The 25,073-nt window shown below is 43.5% G+C and overlaps 1 protein-coding gene across 2 annotated transcripts; it reads right to left on the minus strand.

The window, feature by feature from the left end:
* Positions 1 to 6,000: 6,000 nt before the first annotated feature.
* On the minus strand, positions 6,001 to 17,053 carry C1S (complement C1s). Of its 2 annotated transcripts, none has more exons than XM_065942039.1 (12): positions 16,870 to 17,053; positions 15,841 to 15,966; positions 15,393 to 15,600; positions 15,055 to 15,232; positions 13,371 to 13,496; positions 12,754 to 12,953; positions 12,408 to 12,561; positions 11,572 to 11,687; positions 11,085 to 11,163; positions 10,231 to 10,359; positions 9,343 to 9,417; positions 6,001 to 7,127 (listed from the first exon to the last, which is right to left on the minus strand). In XM_065942039.1, the coding sequence occupies exons 2-12, from the start codon at positions 15,879 to 15,881 to the stop codon at positions 6,328 to 6,330; spliced, it is 2,106 nt and encodes a 701-aa protein (XP_065798111.1). In that variant the 5' UTR covers positions 15,882 to 15,966; positions 16,870 to 17,053; the 3' UTR covers positions 6,001 to 6,327. The 2 variants fall into 2 exon arrangements, with proteins under 2 accessions (XP_065798111.1, XP_065798108.1); XM_065942036.1 differs by having other exon boundaries at positions 15,841 to 15,969.
* Between the last annotated feature and the right edge of the window lie 8,020 nt (positions 17,054 to 25,073).

The following is a 25,073-nucleotide window of genomic DNA, read 5'->3' on the forward strand; positions in this document are numbered from 1 at the left end:
AGCAAGAATAATGGTGTGGGTTGCCCTTTCCTCTGCCAGGGGATCTTCCCAACCCAGGGACTGAATCTGTGTCTCCTGCATCTCCCACACTGCAAGCACATATTTTACCTCTTTGTCATTGGGGAAGCCCCGTTCCAACTTAGTTAATTTTTCCAAAATCTCGATCAGAATACCTCTGTCCAGCCTCTTGGGTTCAGTCCTTTTCCGTTATCACCACCTCTGCTTGGTTCCATGTAAAGACCAGATTCTCTCTCTTTGCTTCCAGTTATCCCAGAATTGTATTTCTTTTATCCTGAGTTTGTCTCCACTGTTTACTTAGGCACTTTTTTTGCTTTTGTCCCTGGCTCCTGTGAATTTTTATTCTAACCAACCTCTTTTTTTCCCATTGGAAACCTTAGGTTCTTCTTGCTTCCTGTGCAAGAGGGAAGAAGAAACTGTTTAATTTTACCCATGAGTAGAGAGTACCAGACAAACCTGAGCATACTGTGCCAAAAATATATCAAAGTCAGTTCCAAGCAGAGAAGACAAAAGAGATCATTTACTTTCACACTAAATATAAAGGAAGACAGACTGCAAACAGCCTATTTGGAGGTCAGATAGAATACAGTGGTTAAAATTAGGATTAGCACCTTGCTGGCTGTTGTTGGTATTCTATGTCATTTGTATTCCTTTGTAGTACAAGAAGCTTTTCAAACAGAAGCTGCACCCCTAGAAAAGAAGACCACTAGGCAACAAAAGCAAAAATAAACAAGTGGGACTACATCAAACTAAAAAGCTTCTGCTCAGGAAGGAAACCATCTTCAAAATGAAAAGGCAACCAACATGATGGGAGAAAATAATCTGAAACTGCTTCTCTGACAATCGGTCAATATCCAAAATACACAAGGAACTCATATGACTCAATAGCCAAAAAAAAAAAAGAAAGAAAAGGAAATAACCCAATTCAAAAATGAGCAAAGGACCTGAACAGACCTTCCCCATGGAAGCCGTACAATGGTGGCCAATGGGTACGTGAAAAAATGCTCAGCATCACTAATAATCAGGGAGATACAATTCGAAGCCACAGTGAGGGAACTCCCTGGTGGTCCAGTGGTTAGCACTCTGCGCTTTCACTGCCAAGGGCATGGGTTCAATCCCTGGTCAGAGAACTAAGATCCAACAAGCCTCGTGGCACAGCCAAAAGAAAAAATGCATACACACACAAAATGAAATTAATTTCATATCTGTTAGGATGGCTATTATCAAAAAAACAAGAGATATCAAATACTGACAAGAATATGGAGAAAAAGGGATCCTTGTACATTGTTTTTGAGAATGTGAATTGATACATCTGCTTTTAAAACAGTATGAAGGTTTCTCAAGAAATCAAAAATAGATCTACCGTGGGACCCATCAATCCCACTTCTGGGTGTTTATCCAAAAGAAGTGAAACGATTATCTCAAAAAGACATCTGTATTTCCATGTTCACTGAAGCATTATTCACAATAACCAAGACTTGGAAATAACCTAAGTGTCAATCAACAGATGGATGAATCAAGAAAAAATAGTGTGTGAGTGTGTGTGTATGTGTATATACACAATATGTGTAATATAATTCAGCCTTATAAGAAAGGTGGGGAGGGAAATCCTGCCATTTGCAACAATATGGGTGAAACGGGAGGAGGTTACTTCAAGTGAAATAAGACAGAGAAAGGCAATACTGCATGATACCACATATGTGTCAAATTTTTTTGAAAAAGTTAAACTCATAGGAAGAGAAAGTAAAAAAGTTGTCACCCTGGGTTGAGGCATAGGGGAAATAGAGAGTGATCAATACAAGGGTATAAATTATAGTTATAAGATAAATAAGATCTGAGGATCTAATATGTAACATGGTGACTATAATTGATAACAATATATTGTATCACTGAAATTGGTCAAGAGAGTAGAATTTCAATGTTCCCACAAAAAAAAAAAATTAAGGATAAACATGTGAGTTGAGGGCTTCCCTGGTGGCTCGGACAATAAAGAACACACCAATGCAGGAGATGCAAGAGATGCAGATTTGATCCCTGGGTCGGGAAGATCCCCTGGAGAAGGGAATGGCAACCCACTCCAGTACTCTTGCCTGGAGAATCCCACTGACAGAGGGGCCTGGCAGGCTAGAGTCCATGAGGTCACAAAGAAATAGACACAACTGAGTGAGTAACACATACACACACGTGAGGTGAGAGGTGTATGAATTAACTGGGTAGAAGATATCCTTTCACAACATATACGCAGGTCAAATCATCACATTGTACACTTTAATTATCTTACAATTTATTTGTGAGTTACACCTGAAAATAGCTGAAAAGAAGTTTTCTCATATTTTTAAATCTAAAACAAAAAAGAATGCATATTCAGAAAGTTGAAAAGTCACATGGAAGTCTATTTTTCTGATAGAAATCAAAGTAAAAGCAACTTTTACAATACCAAAATCCCACCGGTTCCTACTGGTCCAATTTCAACCAGGGTTTTTCCCAGAGAATCCTCTTGGCCTCTGGACACCATCTTTTTTCCCAGGCATGAGTTGCTGACCCATGTGTATGTGTCACATGGGTCAGCATGTGACACATGCTTTTCTTCTCACCAAAGAAATGTGACAGTTCACCTGCTTTTTGAAAAGCTGTCTTTTCTTGAGTTTCAGATGAAGCACACATGTTGTTCCCAAGTGATTTGCAAGGCTGTATGATTGATTCAAACCTCAACGAAAAATTTTCTAGCCCTTCTAGGCCTTGGCAATGAGCCCTTCCCAGCTCTAAAGTCTCTGATGATGACTCACTTAGAACCCTCCCCTGCCACTCACCAGGGAATTATCTGATAATACAGCTAACGATGAGAAAAACAACTCATCTTGTTGTCTGAGGCAGCAGCAACAAGCAAATCTTCACCAATACCTCGGCCAAACAGTGACGGCAGAACCCAGATAGACTGAAGACTCTCGCTGGTAGAGATAAACTTCTTTCCTCTGTTATTTGTCAGATTCCAGGTTAATTTTTTTTCTATTCCTCCAGTTATTAAAAAGAAGGAAAATGTCTACATCACAAGCATATTTCTTAATCTTAATATTTTCGTGATTCTTTTTTTTTCCTAGAAGATTCTCCCTTCTCCTGTCCAAAGCTCGGTAGTCCAGGGTTCACAGTCAACTCCATGGCACATGGAATGACTGGTGGTGGAGTCGTGGAAGGTAGCTGGCAGGCATGCAGTTAAGGAGTAACATAAATGGCTTTACGCTCCTTGCTTAGTTGGACAAGTCCCTTCCAGAAGCTTCCTATTGTAACCCCCTTTGGTTCTTCAGACCTTTCGGTTAGCGTTCTGGTTACTTTATCATGTGTTAATGCAGTCTAAGGTCAGCTGTGGAATTTGGCCCTTTTGGTCTGTGGGAGATCGAAGTCCTTTCTTGATGGGACACATATACACCCCTTTTGGCTTCTGATTTTTAAAAAATTGGATTCCTGAAAACCACGTGTCACATCAAACAGACCAGAGTCTCCCTGAACTCTTAATCTCAGGCCATGGCTTTCGTAAGACACCTCATCTGGGGCAATGGCCACACTCTCCTGTCCTCAGTTTAAAAAGTACTAATCTCTGGGTAGAAAAGCTTATGGTTACTGAAGGGGGGAAGGGGTGGGAGGGATAAACGAGGAGTTTGGGATTAGCAGATTCCAAACTATTATATACAGGGTAGATATAAAAAAACAAGGTCCTACTATATAGCACAGGGAACTATATTCAATATCCGATAATAAACCATAATGGAAAACAGTATTGTGAAAAAGTTGGCTTAAAACTCAACTTTCAGAAAATTAAGATCATGGCATCTGGTCCCATCACTTCATGGCAAATAGATGGGGAAACAATGGAAATAGTGACAGACTTTATTTTGGGGGGGCTCCAAAATCACTGCAGATGGTGACTGCAGCCATGAAATTAAAAGACGCTTGCTCCTTGAAAGAAAAGTTATGACCAACTGAGACAGCATATTAAAAAGCAGAGACACTACTTTGCCAACAAAGGTCCATCTAGTCAGAGCTATGGTGTTTCCAGTGGTCATGTATGTATATGAGTTCAGTTCAGTTCAGTTGCTCAGTGCTGTCCGATTCTTTGTGACACCATGGTCTGCAGCATGCCAGGCCTCCCTGTCCATCACCAATTACCAGAGTTTACTCAAATTCATGTCCATTGAGTTGGTGAGACCATCCAACCAACTCATCCTCTGTCGTCCCCTTCTCCTCCCACCTCAGTCTTTCCCAGATTCAGGGTCTTTTCAAGTGAGTCAGCTCTTCGCATCAGGTTGCAAAAGTACTGAAGTTTCAGTTTCAACATCAATCCTTCCAATGTATATTCAGGACTGATTTCCTTTAGGATGGACTGGTTGGATCTCCTTGCATTGAAGGGACTCTCAAGAGTCTTCTCCAACACCACAGTTCAAAAGCATCAGTTCTTTGGCGCTCAGCTTTATTTATAGTCCAGCTCTCACATCCACACATGATTACTGGAAAAACCGTAGCCTTAACTAGACGGACCGTTGTTGGCAAAGTAATGTCTCTGCTTTTTAATATGCTCTCTAGGTTGGTCATAGCTTTTCTTCCAAGGAGCAAACATCTTTCAATTTCATGGCTGCAGTTACCATCTGCAGTGATTTTGGAGTCCCAAAAAATAAAGTCTGCCACTGTTTCCACATCTATTTGCCATGAAGTAATGAGACTGGATGCTATGATCTTGGTTTTCTGAATGTTGAGTTTTAAGCCAACTTTTTCACTCTCCTCTTTCACCTTCATCAAGAGGCTCTTTAGTTCTTCTTTGCTTTCTGCCTTAAGGGTGGTGTCATCTGCATATCTGAGGTTATTGATATTTCTCCTGGCAATCTTGATTCCAGCTTGTGACTCATCCAGCCCAGCGTTTCTCATGATGTAGTCTGCATATAAGTTAAATAAGCAGGGTGACATACAGCCTTGACGTACTCCTTTTCCTATTCGGAACCAGTCTGTTGTTACATGTCAGGTTCTAATTGTTGGATGTGAGAGTTGGATTATAAAGAAAGCTGAGTGGTGAAGAATGATGCTTTTGAACTGTGATGTTAGAGAAGACTCTTGAGAGTCCCTTGGACTACAAAGAGATCCAACCAATCCATCCTAAAGGGAATCAATCCTGAATATTCATTGGAAGGACTGATGCTGAAGCTGAAGCTCCAATACTTTGGCCACCTGATGTGAAGAACTGACTCATTGGAAAAGACTCTGATGCTGGGAAAGATTGAAGGTGGGAGGAAAAGGGGATGAATATATATATATTCACAACGTTGTAAATCAACTGTACTTCAATTAAAAGAAAATAGTAGTCTCTATTGTCCAGTCCTTCTTCACCACTGATCATTTTGTGGAAATGAGGAGTTCTTTGCTTGTTTGCTTGTTTTTCTGTTTCCTTGGAAAAGAGTAGAAGGGAGACTTTGGGTCCCTCCTCACCAGAATAAACTGTAACATCTCAGTGCAGCATTCAACCCAGAGAAGACATTGCTGCCTGACTGACAAATTAACCAAAACCCCAGGGAAGCAGATGAGAGCATGTGGAATTTCTTTTGTTTTTCTTTTTCATTAGGTCATAATTTTGTATTAAACAAATGCTCATAAAAGGAAAACTCACTTTCAGGAGACATACTGAAGCAATTTTTACCTTGAAATTTTAGACTCTAAGATCTTAAACAGCCAATTCTAACTGCTGTATGTGGACTTATGACTGAGGTTCAGGTACGTTTGATGAGTTTCGAAAGCAGAACATGGCACCTCACATTGACATTATGCTAATCCACAATGCTCAGTTACTCTCCATTGGGAGAGAGGAGAGAAGCTGACTCCCTGTTTTCATGATATTTAAATATGAGCTGTGAGGGCCTTGAGTTTCGAGGACACAACAGCGCATTAAACTCCCTTTCTGTGGTGCTGAGGTCTTGATGTGGAGTGAGGTAAGTCAGCCAGCACTGGGTTATAAACATGCTTTATTACAAGTAGATAGTAGAAATGATACAGTCAACTTCAAACAGGTAAAAGGGAAACAAAAAAATCAAGAGAATGCCCCACAGCAAATTTCAGAGTCAGAACTGGAACAGGAGTGGGTCATCCAAGACCAACACAACCACAGGAGCAGAACCCTACCTCCAGTTAGGTATCCCAACAACCAAGTTCTATCAACAGCTCAATCTTACTCCCATGTCCTCTCTCAGTCATGATGAAATAATGGGATTATTGTGAGGAACAGAAAGTCCAGAGGGGTCACGGCCCTTAGAGAGGCTGGTAGGACCTGTATGGTTAGTCTACACTGGGGGTACTATTTTCCTGCATTGTCTTCCTTATCCAGTCAACGTAGTTCTTGACTCGAGTGTAGATCCCGTAGGTCCCACACTGGGGGCCCCAGGACACCAAACCAGCAACATAGAATTTGGGGTTGTTTTCCTTAGGGTCCTGTACGGCAAAGGCCCCACCACTGTCCCCCTCACAGCTATCAACACCCTTGTCATTACCGGCACAGATCATGTTCTCAGTGAAAACAAAAGAACTGATATCTATTTCAGGATTGACCCCCTTCACCTCCCGGCATTTGGATAAGGGAGCGACGGGTAGCTTTGCCCCTCTGAGCCTAATAACATGACTTCTGGCATTTGTTCGACCCCAGCCTGAGATCAGCCCCAGGACGTTCTCCGGGGGGTCATATTCTGAGGAGGTGCCTGGTAGGCAGATAGGGGAAACCTTGGGTCCCATTTTCACTGGGTCTCTCAGCCGCACCAGCGCAATATCATTGTCAAAATTCTTCCGTACTATCGAAGGATCCAGGACCTCCCATTCTGGATGGATAAACACTCTCTCAGCAGTGAGCATCTGAGCATTTGACAATTGTGAGGTGACCACTGAGGAGGATCCAACATACATCATTGGCATATCATTTCCCTCCACGACATGGGCAGCTGTCAGCACCCAGTATTCATCAATGAGAGCCCCACCAGCCCATGGGTTCGAGAAGAAGACTTGCCAGGGGAAATTTTCAATCTTTGCCATGGAGCCTCCGAATATTCTTTGGGTTGCTATAAAAGGTTCGCTGGGGGTGCCACAGACTAGAAAGGAAAAAGAACAAGGTGGGTAGTCGCTGGCCCCCAGCAATCCTCCGGCTACTCAAATACCTGCTGGGCTTCATTGTTGTCAGCACCACACAGCCAACCTTATACAGGAAATCCCCTACACCAACCTTCAAGTCGTAAACTTTCAAAGACGTGAACATGCGCTTGCACATCCAATCACGTAAGTAAGTTCAGGTGTCTGGGGTACATTGTCCTGTGCACACATCCTCTACAAGTGGCTGTGCTTTTGTGAACTTACAGTGGTGTAAAGTACAGTAGTATAGAATCTACTTCAAGCCCAGGATGTCTGGAAGCCAGTGTAAAAACAGCAGTGATATGGCTGGTACTGCTAAGAAGCTCCAGCTGTTGAACGATACTACTGTACTTTTCGAGGTCCCTACTGCAAGATTAAAAGTGTTTTCTTGGGATTTCTCAAGTGGTCCATGGGCTAAGGCTCTGTGCACTCAAACCAAGGAGCCTGGGTTCCATCCCTGGCTGGAGAACTAGATCCCACATGCTGCAACTAAGACACAGCAAAGTCAAAGAAGTAAATAAAGATCTTTTTAAGAAAGTGTTTTCTTTATTTTTTTGTATTTTGTGTGTATTATTTGTGTGAAAGTATTATAAACCCTTTGTGTGAAAAGTATGATAAGTCATTATTATACTATGAGATGTTATAGTACAGTACAGTTGTGTTAGTTGGGTACCTAAGCTCATGTTGTTGGACTTATGAACATGCTCTTGGAACAGAACTCATTCATATGTAGGGGACTTACTGTATTTGGTCAACCATCTCAGTGCCTGACTTATCTGAACCCACCTAAGGATCAAATATCCCACATCGCCAGTGCCAAGAGCAGGCTTGTGGGGGAGACTGGTTAAACTGAGCCTGTGTATAAAGTACTGAACCTAAATGAGCCTCACACTATGGACAGCTTAACTCATAGTCCTACAGGAGACACATGTCACCCCAGGCTCAACACATCAGGTCACGGACCCAACTAGGAGCCCGAGCTGGGAGACTCTATTCTCACACATGTAGTGGGAAGGCAAGCCTTCTATCTGCCTCTGATGCCCAGGTCCAACACCTACCACCTTTTTCACTCAACTCCTAACTGCAGCCAAGTCCCTCCTAGTAACTAGACATAGGGCAAAAAGAGGGTTCTCATTTCCCATCTTTCATCTCATCCTCCAATGACCCAGGTAAGGTTGCTTTGCCATTACCCAATGCAACTAAAACTGAATTGTATTTCAGATCAAGTTGGCTTACCTAAATCCTACACTAGTCAGCCCGAATGGACTCTGAATTGAGCAGAACAGACAGATGTGGGTTCAAAGCCTATCCCATCCCTTCCTGGACTGTGAACTCGCAATGAATTCACTCAACTGTAAAGTAGGATCAATAATACCTCACCCAGAGTGTTATTGCAAAGACTTGATTGAATGAGATAATAAATTTAATTAGTTAGTTGAGTCCCTAGCTCTCAATTACAGTGTTGTTACTATGAGCATCATTATATATTCCTGGCTTTGTCTGGGAGTCTTCTTCCACTCAACTCTAATCTCTATAATGGTGGTCTGAGTGTTAGTTGCTCAATCCTGTCCGACTCTTTCTGACTCCATGAACTAGCTCACCAGGCTCCTCGGTCCATGGAATACTTCAGGAAACAATACTGAAGTGGGTTGCGTTTTCCTACTCAAGGGTATCTTCCCAACCTAGGGATTGAACTCAAATCGCAGGTAGATTCTTTACCATCTAAGTCACCAGGAGAAGCCATCTAATCTCTATACAATCCCTTATTTTTTTCATTCTTCTGTATCTTGTTGCCAGATAGGTTTTTAATATAATAACTAGGATATTCAACTTATCTTGTTTCTAAGTGTTGATTGCTCACTCTCAATTTTCACACCCTGTTTTTAGCAATCCTAGATCCTCTTCCTGCACCAACATTACCAAATCTAACCATCCCAGACTCTGACACCAACTGTCACTGGCTGACTTTTCTCTTTAGGGTCAGTCACCCTGACAGTGCAGTTGATTAAGGCCCTGGCAGATCCATGCCCAGATTTGTCTCCACCTCACTGAGCTAGGCTCTGGCAGGCCCAGATCATCAATTCCCTTCCCAAGAGGATTACAACTCCTTTTAGAAGGTGAGCCCAATGCACATGCACCTGAGGACACGCTCTCTACCCAAGTCTGAGCCCTGATTACCTGCAACGCATTTCGGCAGCTCTGTGCCCAGCACCTCATTCACCCAGCTCCCATTGCCGCTGCAGTGATACACCTCTGAAACAGCACAGAGAGAAGGAACACACTCAGCATCACATCTTCTCACTTATCTTCTGCTTTCCATTCAGAGCCTCAGCGCCTCTGGGATTTTAGGAGGCAATGGGACCAAACCTACCAGAAAATAATCTTGAGAACATCCTCCAAACAATCCCTTTGGCCCCCAAACAATCCCCTTGCCCAGGGATTAGAAGGAACATTCTCCAAAGCAGAAGGAAGAGGATTAAGGTGGAGGCTGGGAAAGTGCTTCAAGTAGGAAATTAAATTGAAAGCAATGAACTGGGACATATCATGAGCCATCCAGTCCTTCATCCAGCACCACCAAGGCCTTTCCATCAAGAAAGTCAGTTGTGGGACTTCCCTGGTGGTCCAACAGTTAAGACTCCGTGCTCCCAATGCAGGGGCCACTGATTTGAACCCTGATTGGGAACTAAGATCCTGCATGCCACATGGTGTAAAAAAAAAGGTCATCATAGAATAGAGACTTGAACCTGGAAGCATTACTCCTGTGGGTTCTACATTACATAGTTGGTCAAAAGCTGGATGACCACATGAAAATGGATATTTTAGGGGGAGTTCCTGAAGCTGAACTAGGTGATCTCTATGATACTCTACAGGTGATCCTACACAACCCATGCCCCCAACCCCATCCTGTGTGAAAAGTGTATCTTTAGACTAAACAAAGAGGATGAACAAAGCCCAGCCCATCTCCCTCATTCTCTCCAAACTCTCTCCAACCCAGAAAGATTGCACTATTCACCCTCCAACACTCTCACTCCTTCTTTCTCTTTTCTTTAGTCAAAGAAATCTTACCGCTCCCTTCACGTTCCATGCTGTAATATGGCCCCTCACAAGAGTAGCGAGTGATGGAACCAAATAGAGTACTTTCCGGATCTTCGACTCTACCATGCTGAATGGGTTCAGGAGTGCCACAGTCCACGGCTACAGGGGGAAGGCCGGAGAGAGATGATCAGGATAGACACTTCTTCCCAGGAAGAGTCCCTGGGCCAGTCCATCTTCCCAACTGTGTTCCTCACTCCTTCCCTGCCTCCCCCATCCATAAGCACATTTGGGGTGAATCCCCCACATCAGCCCCTCTGTGGCCATGCTCATCTCCCCAGCCCACTGAGTCCTGTCACTTCAGATGGCCCCTTGAAAGTGGCAAGAATGAACCTGATTCCCAGTGATTGGTGAGGCCTCTGTAGAAATGGACCCATAGAATGCTATTAACTCTACTAATCTCATAGACCCTTTCTTTGTAAGAAACCTGCTAGTCTGGCTGGCCTGGGGTCAGATCAGGACTAGGATTCTACAACTGACTTCCCTTCGAAACCCAATTCACTATCTCAGAAGAAGAAACCATGCATTTGTATCTCAGAAATTGTGCCTTAATCTTCCCACTTCCTTTGGGAGGGGGAAAATTATTTCCCTCTTTATTCTTAAGGGAAAGAAGGTTTATTCAGGAAGATACACAGTCCACAGACAGACTGTGGGCCATCTCAGAAGGTGAGAGGCACCAGGGTTGTGAGTTTTCATAAGACTGAATAATTTCATAGGCTAATGAGTAGAATTATTCCAACTGTTTTGGGGAATGAATGGGGATTTCCAAGAATTGGGCCACTGCCCACTTTTTGACAAAAGTAGTCCCATTTTAAAGAGATGCATACGTTGACACCGCAACTTGGAATTACTCCACTTTCCATTGCTTTGACAGGTAGAGTAGAAAGATGGGGAACCAACACTTCCCTGGAAAATAATAAACCTCAATATTAGTTTATAAAGAGAGATACAGGGAATCAAAAGCCAAAAATGGAATTGATCTCTGGCCTTGGATCAATGAGAAGTCTTTACTACAAGAAGCTTGAGGACGCCTTAGCAGAATGACCCAAAGCATTCAAGAGTTGGAGCTAAAAGACAACTTTGTCCCAGCGTACTAGTCCCCTTCCCCAGGAAGCCTGAAGCCAAAAGGAGAATGTGAAAATGCCCAAGGATCTTTATTTATGGCTGAGAAGACAACTAGAGATCCTGAGGGCTTCTCTTGATGGAGAAGGTGCTAGACCTCACTCAAACGAGAACATTCGGTAACTGATCAGATGATTCCAGTATGCTCATCTTGACCTAGGAACTAGAGAGGAGCCCCTGAGAGTGCTTTACCTGCACAACTTCAAACCCATCCACACAGGTTATCTTCACCACATCTCTGAACACATATTTTGCTCTCTCAGGCTCCCGGAAGGAATTGGCAATGACTTGTTTAGGACAAGGGATTGCTTGAAAAGGATAGGAAAAGAAATTTACCAAATCGTTGTGGAGAATCATTATTATATATAATCATTCTCACATTTGTTGGGTTTCCCTGGTGGTTCAGTGGTAAAGAATCCACCTGCCAATGCAGGAGATGCATGTTTGATCCCTGGGTCGGGAAGAACCCCGGGAGAAAGAAATTTCAACCCACTCCAGTATTCTTGCCTGGGAAATCCCATGGACAGAGAAGACTGGCAGGCTGCAGTCCATGGGGTCACAAAAGAGTCAGACACAACTTAGCAACTAAACAACAACATATTTTCTACAGTTGTTGACTCATCCTCAGTCCTGACACCCAGCATTCCAACACGGAGGTGGTTAAAATAATATGGCAGGGAATTCCCCGGCAATCCTGCACTTAGGACTCAGTGCTTTCACTGCTGAGGGCACAGGTTTGATCCCTAGCCAAGGGACTAAGATCTCACAAGTCTGGCAGTGAAATGAAATGAAATAAAATAGAATAATGACATTACTAACTAACCACCCCCAGGCCATCTGCATTTGAAAATCCAGTTGAAGGATTCCTAGAAGTTGTGGGTTTCTCACAACAACTGACAGGTTTACACGGTGCTGAGGAGCTGCTGTGTTCTCAGGATACCCATCGGTACAACAATCTACTGTTTTGATTTTACCTTGGGCAAGGACTCTGGTCCCACAAACCAAAGGGCAGCTTCTAGGTTACTCACGATCTCCATGGTAACGAAATTTCCATCCCTTTCTTTGTTCTGATCCATCAGTTTGGAAGATGATATTCAGAGCGCTGCTCTGGGTTTCAATAGTTAGTGGCCCAGGAAAGCCATTCCCACAGTAAGGACCAAAATGCTGGTCTTCTGTCACAAACTGAAGAGAATCAAAATAGGGAAATCAGAAGAGAGAAAGAACTAAAAGAAAAAGGTAACACAGAAGGGATAAAAGTAAAATAAAATAAGAAGGAGGGAAAGAAAAAAAGAAGGGACAGAAAGCTAGATAATGTGTCTTCAAGGAGAACTCTCTCTGAGTGAGTTGGAAGAAAACTGATCATCCATCACGCACAAATAAACTGTCAGGACAGTGGCCCTCGGAGTCAGCTGGTTCCACATCAAAGTCTTCTCTCCTCATGGTCACCACCACTCGGAACCCCTCCTCCAACTGGATCTGATAGTCACACCTTGAGCTCTCTGGGTATGGACTGGGGTAATTAGGACTTACAACCTCCCCAGTCATTGTGGTGAATACATTCCCACTGCAATTGACTAAGGAAGAAAAAGAGAAAAGGAGAATCAAATAAAGTGCCAGGCCAAGGAGTCCCAGCTCTTTTCTATGATCTTTCTCATGAACTGAAGCCCACGTGCCACAATTACACACCAATGCATAACAGCAGAGATACCTAATATGTATTGGGTTCCCATCGCATCGCTTATGTGGAGCTTTTCATGGTTATGAAGAGGCCCAAGTTGACACCTATCTCTCTTCAACAATTAATTAACTTGACCCTGTAGGCTTACCTTCCTCCACTCTTGTGGCTCCCCTTCTGTTTATGAGTAACTAAAAAATTGATGCCAAGTCAAGGCCGGGGCTAATCAAAATCAAAAAGGGTAAACAGACACCTTACTGAAGCCTCCAGCCAACCCAAATCCCAGGGAACATTCCTCTCTTGATGCCAAGCTCACCTCCACAGTTCTTCTTATCTTCATGGAGGAAGTATTCCGGAGGGCAGGAACAGAAGTAACCACCAATGAAGTTATTGCAGAAGTGGCTGCAAGGAGCATCTGCAAAAGCTGTGCACTCGTTTATATCTGCAAAGAGCAGAGAAAGACAGTGGTCAAGGACAAAGACCTAGAAGGAAGAATGAAGTTAAGGCCAAAACTGCAAGTGTAAGAAAAGTAGGAAGGGTCTGTTGCTCAGAGACATTCAATGAGTCACGTTTCAGGATACTATTACTCTATACTGTACTAAGTCACTTCAGTCATGTCCAACTCTTTGTGACACTGTGGACTGTAACCTGCTAGGCTCCTCTGTCCATGGGATACTCCAGGCAAGAATACTGGAGTGGGTTGCCATGCCCTCCTCCAGTTATTCTATGTTACTCTCCTGAAATATGATTCTAGAGTTGTGCTCTATGATGATGTATCTATAGTGGGAGGTGTCAACACCGAAGACCCATGACCTTTTTCATAAACAGAGTATTTCCGCTCCAGGGACAGCACTCTGCAAGCTTAACATGATATGTCTTCTGCAGGGAGCAACAATTAGTACATGTATTACCTTACATGATGCTGGCACTTCTGTCAAATCTAAACAAGACTTTGGCTTTATGAGATGTTGTAACATCATGATAACCTGACGATAGATGTAGACACACATAGAATGCGAAAGTTTGTTTGCTGCATGTTAAATGGGTTTGAATACCACACATTCCTTGTGTGAGCCTTGGCAAGTTATTTAACTTCTTAATCTTTACTTTTCCTATCTTTATGTAGAGATAGTAACACCTACTTTCAGAATTGAGGTAGGACTTCCCTAGAGGGCCAGTGGTTAAGAATTTGCCTGACAATGCAGGGGACATAGGTTCAATCACTAGTCCAGGAAGATTCCACGTGCCTCAGGGCAACTAAGCTCCTGCACAATAACTACTGGATCACACGCCACAACTGCTGAAGCCCACAAGGCCTATGTTGCCGTACTCTGCAACAAGAGAAGCCAAAGCCACAGTGGAGAGAAGCCCATGCACTCTGACTAGAGAGTAGCACCCAAGAGAGCAAGGAGAGAAATCCTGTGTGCAATAATGGCAACCAAGCGCAACCATAAGTAAATAAATATAATTTGAGTGAGTGCTAAGTCACTTCTGTCCAACTCTTTGCAACTTTATGGACTGCAGCCCACCAGGTTCCTCTGTCCACAGCATTCTCCAGGCAAGAACACTGGAGGGGGTTGCCATTCCCTTCTCCAGGCAGTCTTCTCGAACCAGGGATCGAACCCGTGACTCTTTGTCTCCTGCATTGGCACGCGGGTTCTTTACCACTAGTGCCACTTGTGAAGCTCTTCAAATTATGTAGTTTAGGTAAAGATTTAATGAATATAAGTAAAGTTCTTAACACAATACCCAGCTCATAGTGGTTCTCAATAAATTACTGGGATGTTTTTTATCTATTTTTTTATTGCCGTCATCACCACCAAGATACACGTTTGATTACACGTTTGATTTTCACAAAGGGAATTCATGGAGTGATCCAAGTCAAGTCAATACTTCATAAGAGTTACAAGTGGAATCCTCACTCCCTGCATTGCTCAATATTTGCCCTGCTTCCAGTCTCATGGCTGGATCAATGAGGCACACAGAGAGGTGAGCCTTACCCTCGGCGACATAGTACGCAGCAAAGCCGGTGAAACGCTCCTCGTTGGAGAAGTCCGACCGGAAGATCACCTGGAGTTTATTGTATGGGATGTGGAACTCTTTCACCACTGGGGAGTTGGAATTCTTGCTGGTCCTCCGTCCACAGAGTTTCCCTTCTTCATGGCCTCCGGACATTATCTAAGAGAAGAGTCAAAAGAACCTGGGAAAGGGTGATACTTTGACATGGAGGGCAGAGAGATAGAGGACTTCCCACCTTAGGACTGTGACCCAGCTCCCTGAGTGCTCACCCTCTCAGCCCACCTCCCCAGCCCCATCCTTTGGTGCCCATCACGTGTACCTGCAGTGAGTCATAGGAGCAGTTCTCAGACATCTCTATGTCCAGGTGGGTGAAGTAAAGGTGGATCCCGTACCCTTCAGGGACTTCTATGTCCCAAGACTTCTCGACCTCATTGGGGTACGCCTGAGGGTAGTTGGGGGATAGAACCTCTCCATACATAGTAGGCTCGGCATAAACCCAGGCCACAAGGGAAAACAGGACAATGCACCTTTAAAAAATAATAATAAAAGCGATTGGAGAGGTGGGTGACCCAGGTACGAGTGGACTAGGGCAGGGAGAAGGGAGGGGAGAGGTGAAGGGCACCAGTATGTGGAAGAGAATCTTGGGCTGGAATGAAACAGAAAGGCCTAGGGCAAAGCCAAACCCAGGCTTAGGATCGAAGCTGTTTTCTTGAGAGGATGAAGGGAATGCATTCCATGTACATCTCTCTAGACCTGGGATCACTCACCACATCTCTGGCAATTTGTTCATCCCTGGTGAGCAGCTCATCTCTTGGTCCTGGCTCTCTGCACCTCTGACTTTGGAGCTAAAGGGGTGGCAGGCCTGGCAGTATTTGTCTAACAAACACAGGCACCTGCTTTGGTGATAAGGGATCAGTGTCATCTTGGTAAGAATAACACAGAGGTTAAACAGAGCTGTATCATTAAGCAACAGTGTATGACACCCATCCTCTCACACTGGCTCTCATTCTATACTGAAACTAAACCTTATCCTTCTACCATGGCTTCTCAGGACCTTCTCCCAGTTTTCCTCCAAAATCACGAGACTTTTTTCAAGTTCTTTGCTTCCTCTGTTCTTCTTCTTCACCCCCAGCCTCCACCCTGCCCCAGCTCTGTCAGCCTCTCTTTTCCTCTCACAGGACAGTATCCCTGTATCCACTTGGGGTTTCAGGAGTTTGTCCCCATCATAACCAATCCACCAGGACAGGTCTCTCTCCTCTTTTGACAAGGAGCCCCCTTATCACTTCAAACCAACCCTCTTGCCTGTGTATTATTGCATGTATTTCTCTTACTGCTCCCAAAGACCACTGATGGAGGAATGGATTTGTTTCCCTAGGGGAAGGCAGTGACCTTGGGGGAAGTGGTCTCAGACAGAGTTGTGTGGGAGGGAGAAGAAAAGGGGCAGCTGAATGAACATAAAAGGAAACAAAAGCTATTTCTTCAATTTCCTACCTTAATTTTCCAGATCTTTTTTTCCTTTTCTTTTTGACCTTTACTAAAAAGATAAGCCACCACCTCCTTGTTCCGAGTAAAGTGTTGCCAAATATGCTTCTAACCCTGAACACTGTTTTGGGTGGGGGTGGGTAACATGGGGGTGAATGGGATCAACCTAAGAGAAATAGGTGGTCTATATTCTCCCTCCTTTGGATTCTGCTCTTCTCAGCCCTCCATGTCTGCCCGAAACTTCCCTATGTAAAACTTTCTGCCTTCCTTTTTCCCTCCATCAAAGCTATGCTCTTCAAGTTTAAGGATTTTACCTTCAGAAGCTGATGGGAACAAGTGGGTCAGTCCCGTCCCTCTTGCCAGTGGGCAGGCCGGGCGACCCTGCCCGCTCCCAGGAAGAGCGGCTCAGAGCTGGGCGCTCCCTCTGCAGGAACCTCCGCCGGCCTCCCTGGATCTGGTTCTCTGGTTCTGTCCCTGTGATCCTCTACCCGAGGGTGCATGTCTGAAATTCCCTGATCCAAACAAAGAGGGGGCTGGGAGACCATGGCTTAGGGAAAGTGGAACTCAGCTTTGATCTTGGAGCTCCCTCTGCTTTTGAAACAAGAACTGCATCCTTTTACCAGCCTGACACTCTGTCCCAGGCTGCCGGCGGGAAAAGAGGGATTGGGGAATTTCACTGATTGCCTAACACTCTTTTTTAGCCAAAGGGTGTGTTACAGAGTTTTCGGGGAAGTCAGGTGATTTATGGGAAAAGGAGGGGATTAATACTGTAGGGAAAAGCAAAACAGAGGAAGTCCAACCCTCCAGCTACATATGAAACACAAATTAAGAGAGAGGAGTTATCAGAAATGCCACTTAAGGCCTTGCCTGGTGGTTCAGTGGCTAAGACTCCCTGCTACCAACGCAGGAGGCCCAGGTTCAATCCCTGGTAAGGGAACTATATCCCACATGCCACAACTAAGAGTTCGCATGCCATGGCCAAAAGACCCTGAATGCTGAATTAAGACCAGATGCAGCCAAATAAATAATAAGCAAATAACCTTTAAAGAAAGAAAAGTACACAGAGTGTATAAATATTTACAAAAAAGAAAGAAATGCAGGTCATCTCTGCCTCTAAGGCAAAAGTAATGGTTGGATACTGACTTACACTTAAACCCAAGCTGATGTGTTATTGTTGTTCAGCGGCTAAGTCGAGTCTGACTGTGACCCCATGGACTGCAGCAGGCCAGGCTGCCCTGTCCTGTCCTTCACCATCTCCCAGAGTTTGTTCAAACTCATGTCCATTGAATCAAATGATGCCATCCAGCCATCTCATCCTCTGTCGCCATGTGAGATGATGCTTTTTCCTCTTCTTAAAACTCCTCCGTGTCTCCACATATCTAAATTATATCCAGCCATCAGGGATTTCCCTCGTGGTCCAGTGGTTAAGAATCCAGCTGCCAAAACAGGGAACACAGGGTGGATTCCTGGTACAGGACAATTCCACGGTGGGACAGGGCAACTAAGCCCACGCACCACAACTACTGAGCCCTCGCTCTAGAGCCCTCGAGCTGCAACTACTGAAGCCCGCACACCTATAACCTGAGCTCTGTAACGAGAGAAGCCACCGCAATGAGAAGTCCAAGAACCGCAACTAGAGAAAGCCCCCACACAGCAACTAAGACCCAGCAGAGCCAAAAATAAATAAGTCAAAATAAATTCCTATATCAAAGGACAGAAAGAAAAATTATAAAAAAATAAAATAAAAAGGCAGTGCAGAGAATTCCCTGGCAGTCCAGTAGTTGGGACTCTGTGATTTCACAGCCAAGGGCCCAGGTTCTCTCCCTGGTTGGGAAACTAAAATCCCACAAGCTTCAAAAAATGGCCAAAAAAATAATAATAATAAAGTAGGTAACATCTCTTGTTGTCCCTCCCCTTGAGGGACTGGGACAATGCTCCATCAACAAACATTAATATTTCTGCAACTAAACAGATTGATCTTCACAGCGACTAGAATGAAGTTATCATTACAAATTATGTTTAAAAATTACTTTGCTTTAGTTCAGGTTAGGTCTTGGTGTCAAATTTGGAAGAAGAAAACAATTACACACTCATATTCCAGAGCCTTTTGGAATCTAGATCTTCATCTAAGGGACCAAGGGTGGCAGACCTCCCCATCAGAGCCTTCCCTGACCACCCCCATCCCCCGCCCCAGCTCTCCTCCCGTGCCCTCTCACTTTCTACCCCTGTCTTAGTGACTGTATTCCAACAAATCTACAATTCCTTCAAGTTAAGTGCCCCCTTATTTGACATCAGTTCAGTCACTCAGTCATGTCCGACTCTTTGCGACCCCATGAACCGCAGCATGCCAGGCCTACCCGTCCATCACTAACTCCTGGAGTTTACCCAAACACATGTCCATTGAGTCAGTGATGCCATTTAACCATCTCATCCTCTGTTGTCCCCTTCTCCTCCTGCCTTCAATCTTTCTCAACATCAAGGTCTTTACAAATGAGTCAGCTGTTCGCATCAGTTGGCCGAAATACTGGAGTTTCAGCTTTAACATCAGTCCTTCCAATGAACACCCAGGACTGATTTCCCATTAGGATGGACTGGCTGGATCTCCTTGCAGTCCAAGGGACTCTCAAGAGTCTTCTCCAACACCACAGTTCAAAAGCATCAATTCTTCTGTGCTCAGCCCGCTTTATAGTCCAACTCTCACATCCATACATGACTACTGGAAAAACCATAGCCTTGACTAGACAGACTTTTGTTGGCAAAGTAATGTCTCTGCGTTTTAATATGCTGTCTAGGTTGGTCATAACTTTCCTTCCAAGGAGGAGCAAGCGTCTTTTAATTTCATGGCTGCAATCACCATCTGCAGTGATTTGGGAGCCCAGAAAAATAAAGTCAGCCACTGTTTCCACTGTTTCCCCATCTATTTGCCATGAAGTGATGGGACCGGATGCCATCCATGGTCTTAGTTTTCTGAATGCTGAGCTTTAAGACAACTTTTTCACTCTCCTCTTTCACTTTCACCAAGAGGGTCTTTAATTCTTCTTCGCTTTCTGCCTTAAGCGTGGTGTTATCTGCATATCTGAGGTTATTGATATTTCTCCCAGCAATCTTGATTCCAGCTTGTGCCTCATCCAGCCCAGCATTTCTCATGATGTACTCTGCATATAAGTTAAATAAGCAGGGTGACAGGAATTTTTAAGTTGCCATTTAAACTGTGCTGTATCATTGATTCCAAGATGCATCCGAATTCAGAAGTGTCCTAAACATTGCCAGATGTTGTGGGGCCTGGCCTTCTTCAGAGCAATTTATCACATTAACTTCTACTCCAGAACTATTGATATGGCTGTGAGTTGTATTTTTTTTGTTTTGATGTGGACCAATTTTTAAGTCTTTATTGAATTTGTTACAATATTGTTTCTGTTTTATGTTTTGGTTTTTTTGTCCACAAGTCATCTGGAATCTTAGCTCCTCAATTTGAGATTGAATTCCCACTCCTGCCCTGGAAGGCAAAGTCGTAACTACTGGATCCCTAGGGAAGTCCCCGGAAGAGAGTTTTAAACGTAAATGTCAGCACTTCATGGCATTGTTTGAGCTATTAAAAACAGTTTCACATTAAAAAAATGGCAAGTGTTAATCAGAAAAATAGTCACCAAAATTATTCCATTCCAAACCATACAAGTGGAATGATCATGAAGGTAGGTAGGCATTTCTGTTAAGCAGCTGTGGTGACAAAAACATGACAGACTTACTAGCCTACCAACTCTGAAATTGTTTAATTTTTAATAACTACACAATTCTTGGTACTAAAAAGAAATAATTTGTCATCGACATCTAAAATGAGAGTTTGTTGATACTTTTGTTGTGCTACTTCAAACTGGCATAAAGTGGTGCCATACCATATCCAGTGTTTTGGTGAGGTGATGAAAGAGAAACACGCATGTGATGTGTGTAATCACTAAGTTTAAAGTCCCATTTTTTAGGGAAACCTATTTGCTTTAAAAACAACAACAACAACAACAACACTGAGGGGTGGGACTTGCCCAGTGGTTAAGACTTCATGCTTCTACTTCAGGTGGCATGAGTTCAATCTCTGGTCAGGGGAGTTTTGGAAAATAAAATTTAAATAAAATAAAATTCTAGGGGTGGAGGTGGGGTTGAGTGGGGATTATAGATGAAACAGAATTGGCCTTAGGTTATCATTATTGGAATGATGGGTAATGGGAATTTATTACATTATTTTCTTTTAGTGTATGATTGAAAATGTCTGTGATGAAGAGTTAAAAATAAATAAAGAAGGCTGATTTTGTTCACATAAAAAAAATTACAGGGGAAAACCACATGCCTAGGAATTGATGCAGCATGATATTTGTGATCACGCCTTGCTTCCGGCTGACACCAGGCCTGGACTCAGACAGGCTAAGTCTCCACTCTGCCACTCACCAGCAGGGGGACCTCGGGCTCATCATCTAACTTCTTAGCTTCTTCAAGGATTAAATAGAGTATCAGTTCTGCCTACCTTGCACGGCTATCTGTCCGAATGATCTAAGAAAACAGTGAGAAGAGAGAGCTCTGCAAACTGTGGTGCCAAATAAATGCACACTTTGAAAGGGAGGGAACTCTGAGTCAATGAGGTGCTTGCAGGCAGGTTCTAGGACTCACCTTTGCATGCTCCACCACATCTAGCTGCATCATTCATGCACTCAATATAAAGAGGAACTTTAGGTGTTCCTCTGGCTGCCCAGCATCAGAACATCTTTACCACATTTGGGGAGCTCCTCATTGTGAGTCTTGGGAACAGAGCCCATCTCCCAGGAGAGTAAATGCAAATGCAGAAAGCATGTCTCTTAGCAGTCTATCAGCTCTGGAGCAAATCGTATACTCACGCTCCATTCATCAGAGGCACTGTCTAGACTTTGAATCCAGAAGCAGTAATGCCAAGAAGTAGACACTACAGTACCTCTGGGGACAGTGGTAGCCACCCTAAGATGGAGGAGGAGCTGGGGCTTGCAAGCAGCACCCAGTGGGTGAACCTCACAAGGTCAAGTGTCTAGGACATGGCAGGGGCAGTGGCAGCCACGTTGTGTACACTGTTCCTGCTGTGACGTGTCCACACCCGGCTCCCCAGCTCTCCCAGCATTTCTGCAAGCAATCCAGGATCCCTTTAATAAATTCCTTTTCTGCTACAGTCTACCAGAGTTGGTTTCTATTTCTTGCAATTAAGAACAATGCTCAGTGGATAAACAACAAGGTCCTACAAGCTCAGGGAACTATATTCAATATCCTGTCATAAACTGTAATGGAAAAGAATTGAAAAAGAATATATATACACATAACTGAATTACTGTGCTGTACAGCAAAAATTAACACAACATTGCATATCAATTTTATTTCAATAGAATAATTTTGGAAAAAAAGAACTAAGCTCAGTGAGTACCTGAGAAATTAATGACTACATGAGTGCACCAGTGAGTTCAGACCATTTAGTAGCTGCTTTTAGCTGCGTGACTTTTGAAAAGTTTTTTAACCTCTCTGAGCTTAATCATGTGTAGAATGGGAATAATATCACCGATCTCAAAAACAGCTGGAATAATATCACCAGCTCAAAAATAGCTGTCATTGTCAGGGCCTGTTATGACCATGATTAAATGAGATCATGTATGCTAGGCATTCAGCATATATTCTGCACTCAGCAAACCCTTAATAAGGCCTCCCCAATGGCTCACAGGGTGAAGAATCTACCTGCTGATGCAGGAGACACAGGAGACGAGGGTTCCATCCCTGGGTCAGGAAGATGCCCTGGCAAAGAAAATGGCAACCCACTCCAGTACTCTTGCCTGAAAAATTCCATGGACAGAGGAACCTGGAAGACTACAGCCCATGGGGTCACAAGAGTTGGACACAGCTGAGTGACTAAGCATGCAAGCCCTTAATAAATAAACCGCAATAACTTCATCTCCAAACACAAGCAGAAGGAAAAAGAACATGTCACCAAATTGTCCGTGATTCCTTCTCCTCATCCTGTGGAATTCAACACTCGCCAAAAAGTTGGTGACTCTGTCTGATGCACACCGTGTTCAGTCTTCTCTTTTTCAATTTCATCATGCAAGTGAAACATTTTCATTTTCTAACTCTCAAGGAGACAGCAAATCACACGTGCAATGTTACACCATCAGAAGAAATCATCCGGAAAAGGGTTAGTTTGGGCATTCCGTACTTAGCATGTGGGGGTGGGAGTGCTCCTATGCAGAAATTTTCATTTCCATTTCCCCTCTGGAGACCCAAGCTTCTGGCTCTCAAGGCTGCATTGGTAGATGAGCTCTGTCTGGTAATTCAGCCTCCATAGTGCAAAGAGGGCAGATGTTTTCAACCCTGGGCCTCTGTGTCTTTTGACTCTGTAATCACTAAGATGGGAAAAACCTTTCTCCTAGGTGTGACTCTCCCTTCAAATCCACGCTTATTTCAGCTAGAAAAAAGAGCCCTCAGTGGATTCTTGAACAGAGGCCCTGACTCTTTTGAAGCCTATGAGCCTAGTTAAGGAATAATACCTCTGTCAGATGCCCTGATACTAGTCTTTCTTCCACTTTTTAATTTCAATAACAAATTAGGGTGACTTCAGGGTACAGGTAATGCCAGCAAGCTCACCTACAATAAGTATATCACCTGGAAACCCACTGAGTAATTTTTTGAGAATTTTCCACTCTCAAACCTTTGAACAAGCCACTTGAATTCAAGGTCAGACTTTCCAATTTCCTCCTTGGCCCTGAATGAAGGATGGAGTTGGCCAATTTAGCACTCTGGACCTTAGCCAGGCCCTCAAAGATTAAAGCTGAAGTCTCCCCTGTGCCATGCAGCACTTGCAGAGCTTCGCTCCCCTGCAGGAAGTATTTCTAGAAGGGAACATTGGGATTAAGGAGAATCCTAGTTCCACAACATACAGGGGATCTGGACCATGGTCAAATAGAAGCCATGCTTGCCAAAATTCCAATTCATGTACTGTTCAGGAGCACTGAAAGAGGATTGTTTATTGATGTACTTCTTTGATGTAGAAAAATCACTTTTAAAAAAGAAGTATAGCTACATCCAAACACCAATAAGAAGGCCCAGTTCCCTCAAGGAAATTTTTAGTATTAGAAAGAAAATAGTGTGAAATTCCTACAATAATCATTGTAGTAGCTTTCATTTTTATCTTTTAAATTTTTATTTTATACTAGAGTATAGTTGACTAACAATATTGTGTTTCAGGTGTACAACAAAAGTGATTCAGTTATATGTGTATCTATTCTTTTTTAAGTTCTTTTCCCATTTAGGTTGTTACATAATATTGAGCAGAATTCCCTGAACGGTTCAATAGGTCCTTACTGGTTATTCATTTTAAATATAGCAGTGTGTACATGTCCATCCCAAACTACCTAACTATCCCTTCCCCTCACCCTTCCCACTGGTAACCATAAGTCTGTGAGTCTGTTTTGTAAATAAGTTTATTTGTATCACTTCAATTCCACAATTTTTCTTAGATATAGGTGATATCATATGGTATTAGTCTTTCTCCATCTGACTTATTTCACTTAGTATGGTACTTTCCAGGTCCATCCATGTTGCTGCAAGTGACAATGTTTCATTCTTTTTCGTGGCTGAGTAATATTCCATAGTATATATGTACTACATCTTCTTTATCCATTCTTCCATGGATGAACATTTAGGTTGCTTCCATGTCCCTGCTATTGTAAATAATACTGCAGTAAACACTGGGATGTATGTACCCTTTTGAACCATGTTTTTCTCCAGATACACGCCCAGGAGTGCTTTATTTTTAGTTTTTTTATTTTATGGGGGGTTTGTGGGGAGGGATTGTTTTTCATTTGTTTGTTTTTGGCTATACTGTGTAGCTTGCAGGACCTTATTAATAGTTTCCCTACCAGGAACTGAACCCAGGCCCCATCCTCATACTCACAGGACACTCACTCTTGGAACCCAGATGCCATGCTGTGGGGAAGCCCAGACCATGTGGATGTGCTGGCTGAACCCACTGAGCTTACAGCTGTCAATCAACATTAATCTCAACACCAGGTTTGTGAGTGAGGGAGTGCTCACAAGATGATTCCATCCCCATCTGACTGCAACTGCAGAAAACCCGTAAGTGAGAGTCGCCTACCTGAACCCAGTGGATGTCCTGAACCATGAGAGATAATAAAGAAATAATAATAAGAGACTTCCCTGGTTGTTCAGTAGTTAGAACTCCACCTCGATTCCACTGAAGGGGCCACAGGTTCCATCCCTGGTTGGGGAACAAGATCCCACTCGCCAGAGAAAAAGAAATAATGACAATAAGTGTTGTCATTAAGTTTTGGGTTGCCTTCATTATTTAGGGCTTCGCTGGTGGCTCAGATGGTAACGAATCTGTCTGCAACTCAGGAGACCCGGGTTCAATCCCTGGGTCTGGAAGATCCCCTGGAGAAGGAAACAGCAACACACTCCGGTATTCTTGCCTGGAAAATTCCATGGACAGAGGAGCTTGGTGGGT

The sequence above is a fragment of the Muntiacus reevesi genome, chromosome 1 (genome assembly GCF_963930625.1).
Source record: "Muntiacus reevesi chromosome 1, mMunRee1.1, whole genome shotgun sequence".
In the NCBI taxonomy this organism is placed as follows: domain Eukaryota; kingdom Metazoa; phylum Chordata; class Mammalia; order Artiodactyla; family Cervidae; genus Muntiacus; species Muntiacus reevesi.

What these genes read in the sequence shown, in the direction of transcription:
- C1S (XM_065942039.1), bottom strand. Translation starts at nt 15,881, where the DNA reads ATGAGCTGCTCACCAGGGATGAACAAATTGCCAGAGATGTG. An exon ending in AACAAATTGCCAGAGATGTG is followed by an intron (nt 15,601 to 15,840) that starts GTGAGTGATCCC and finishes TATTTTTTAAAG; the next exon opens with GTGCATTGTCCTGTTTTCCC. An exon ending in GCTGCCGAAATGCGTTGCAG is followed by an intron (nt 7,128 to 9,342) that starts GTAATCAGGGCT and finishes TTTCCTTTCTAG; the next exon opens with TCTGTGGCACCCCCAGCGAA.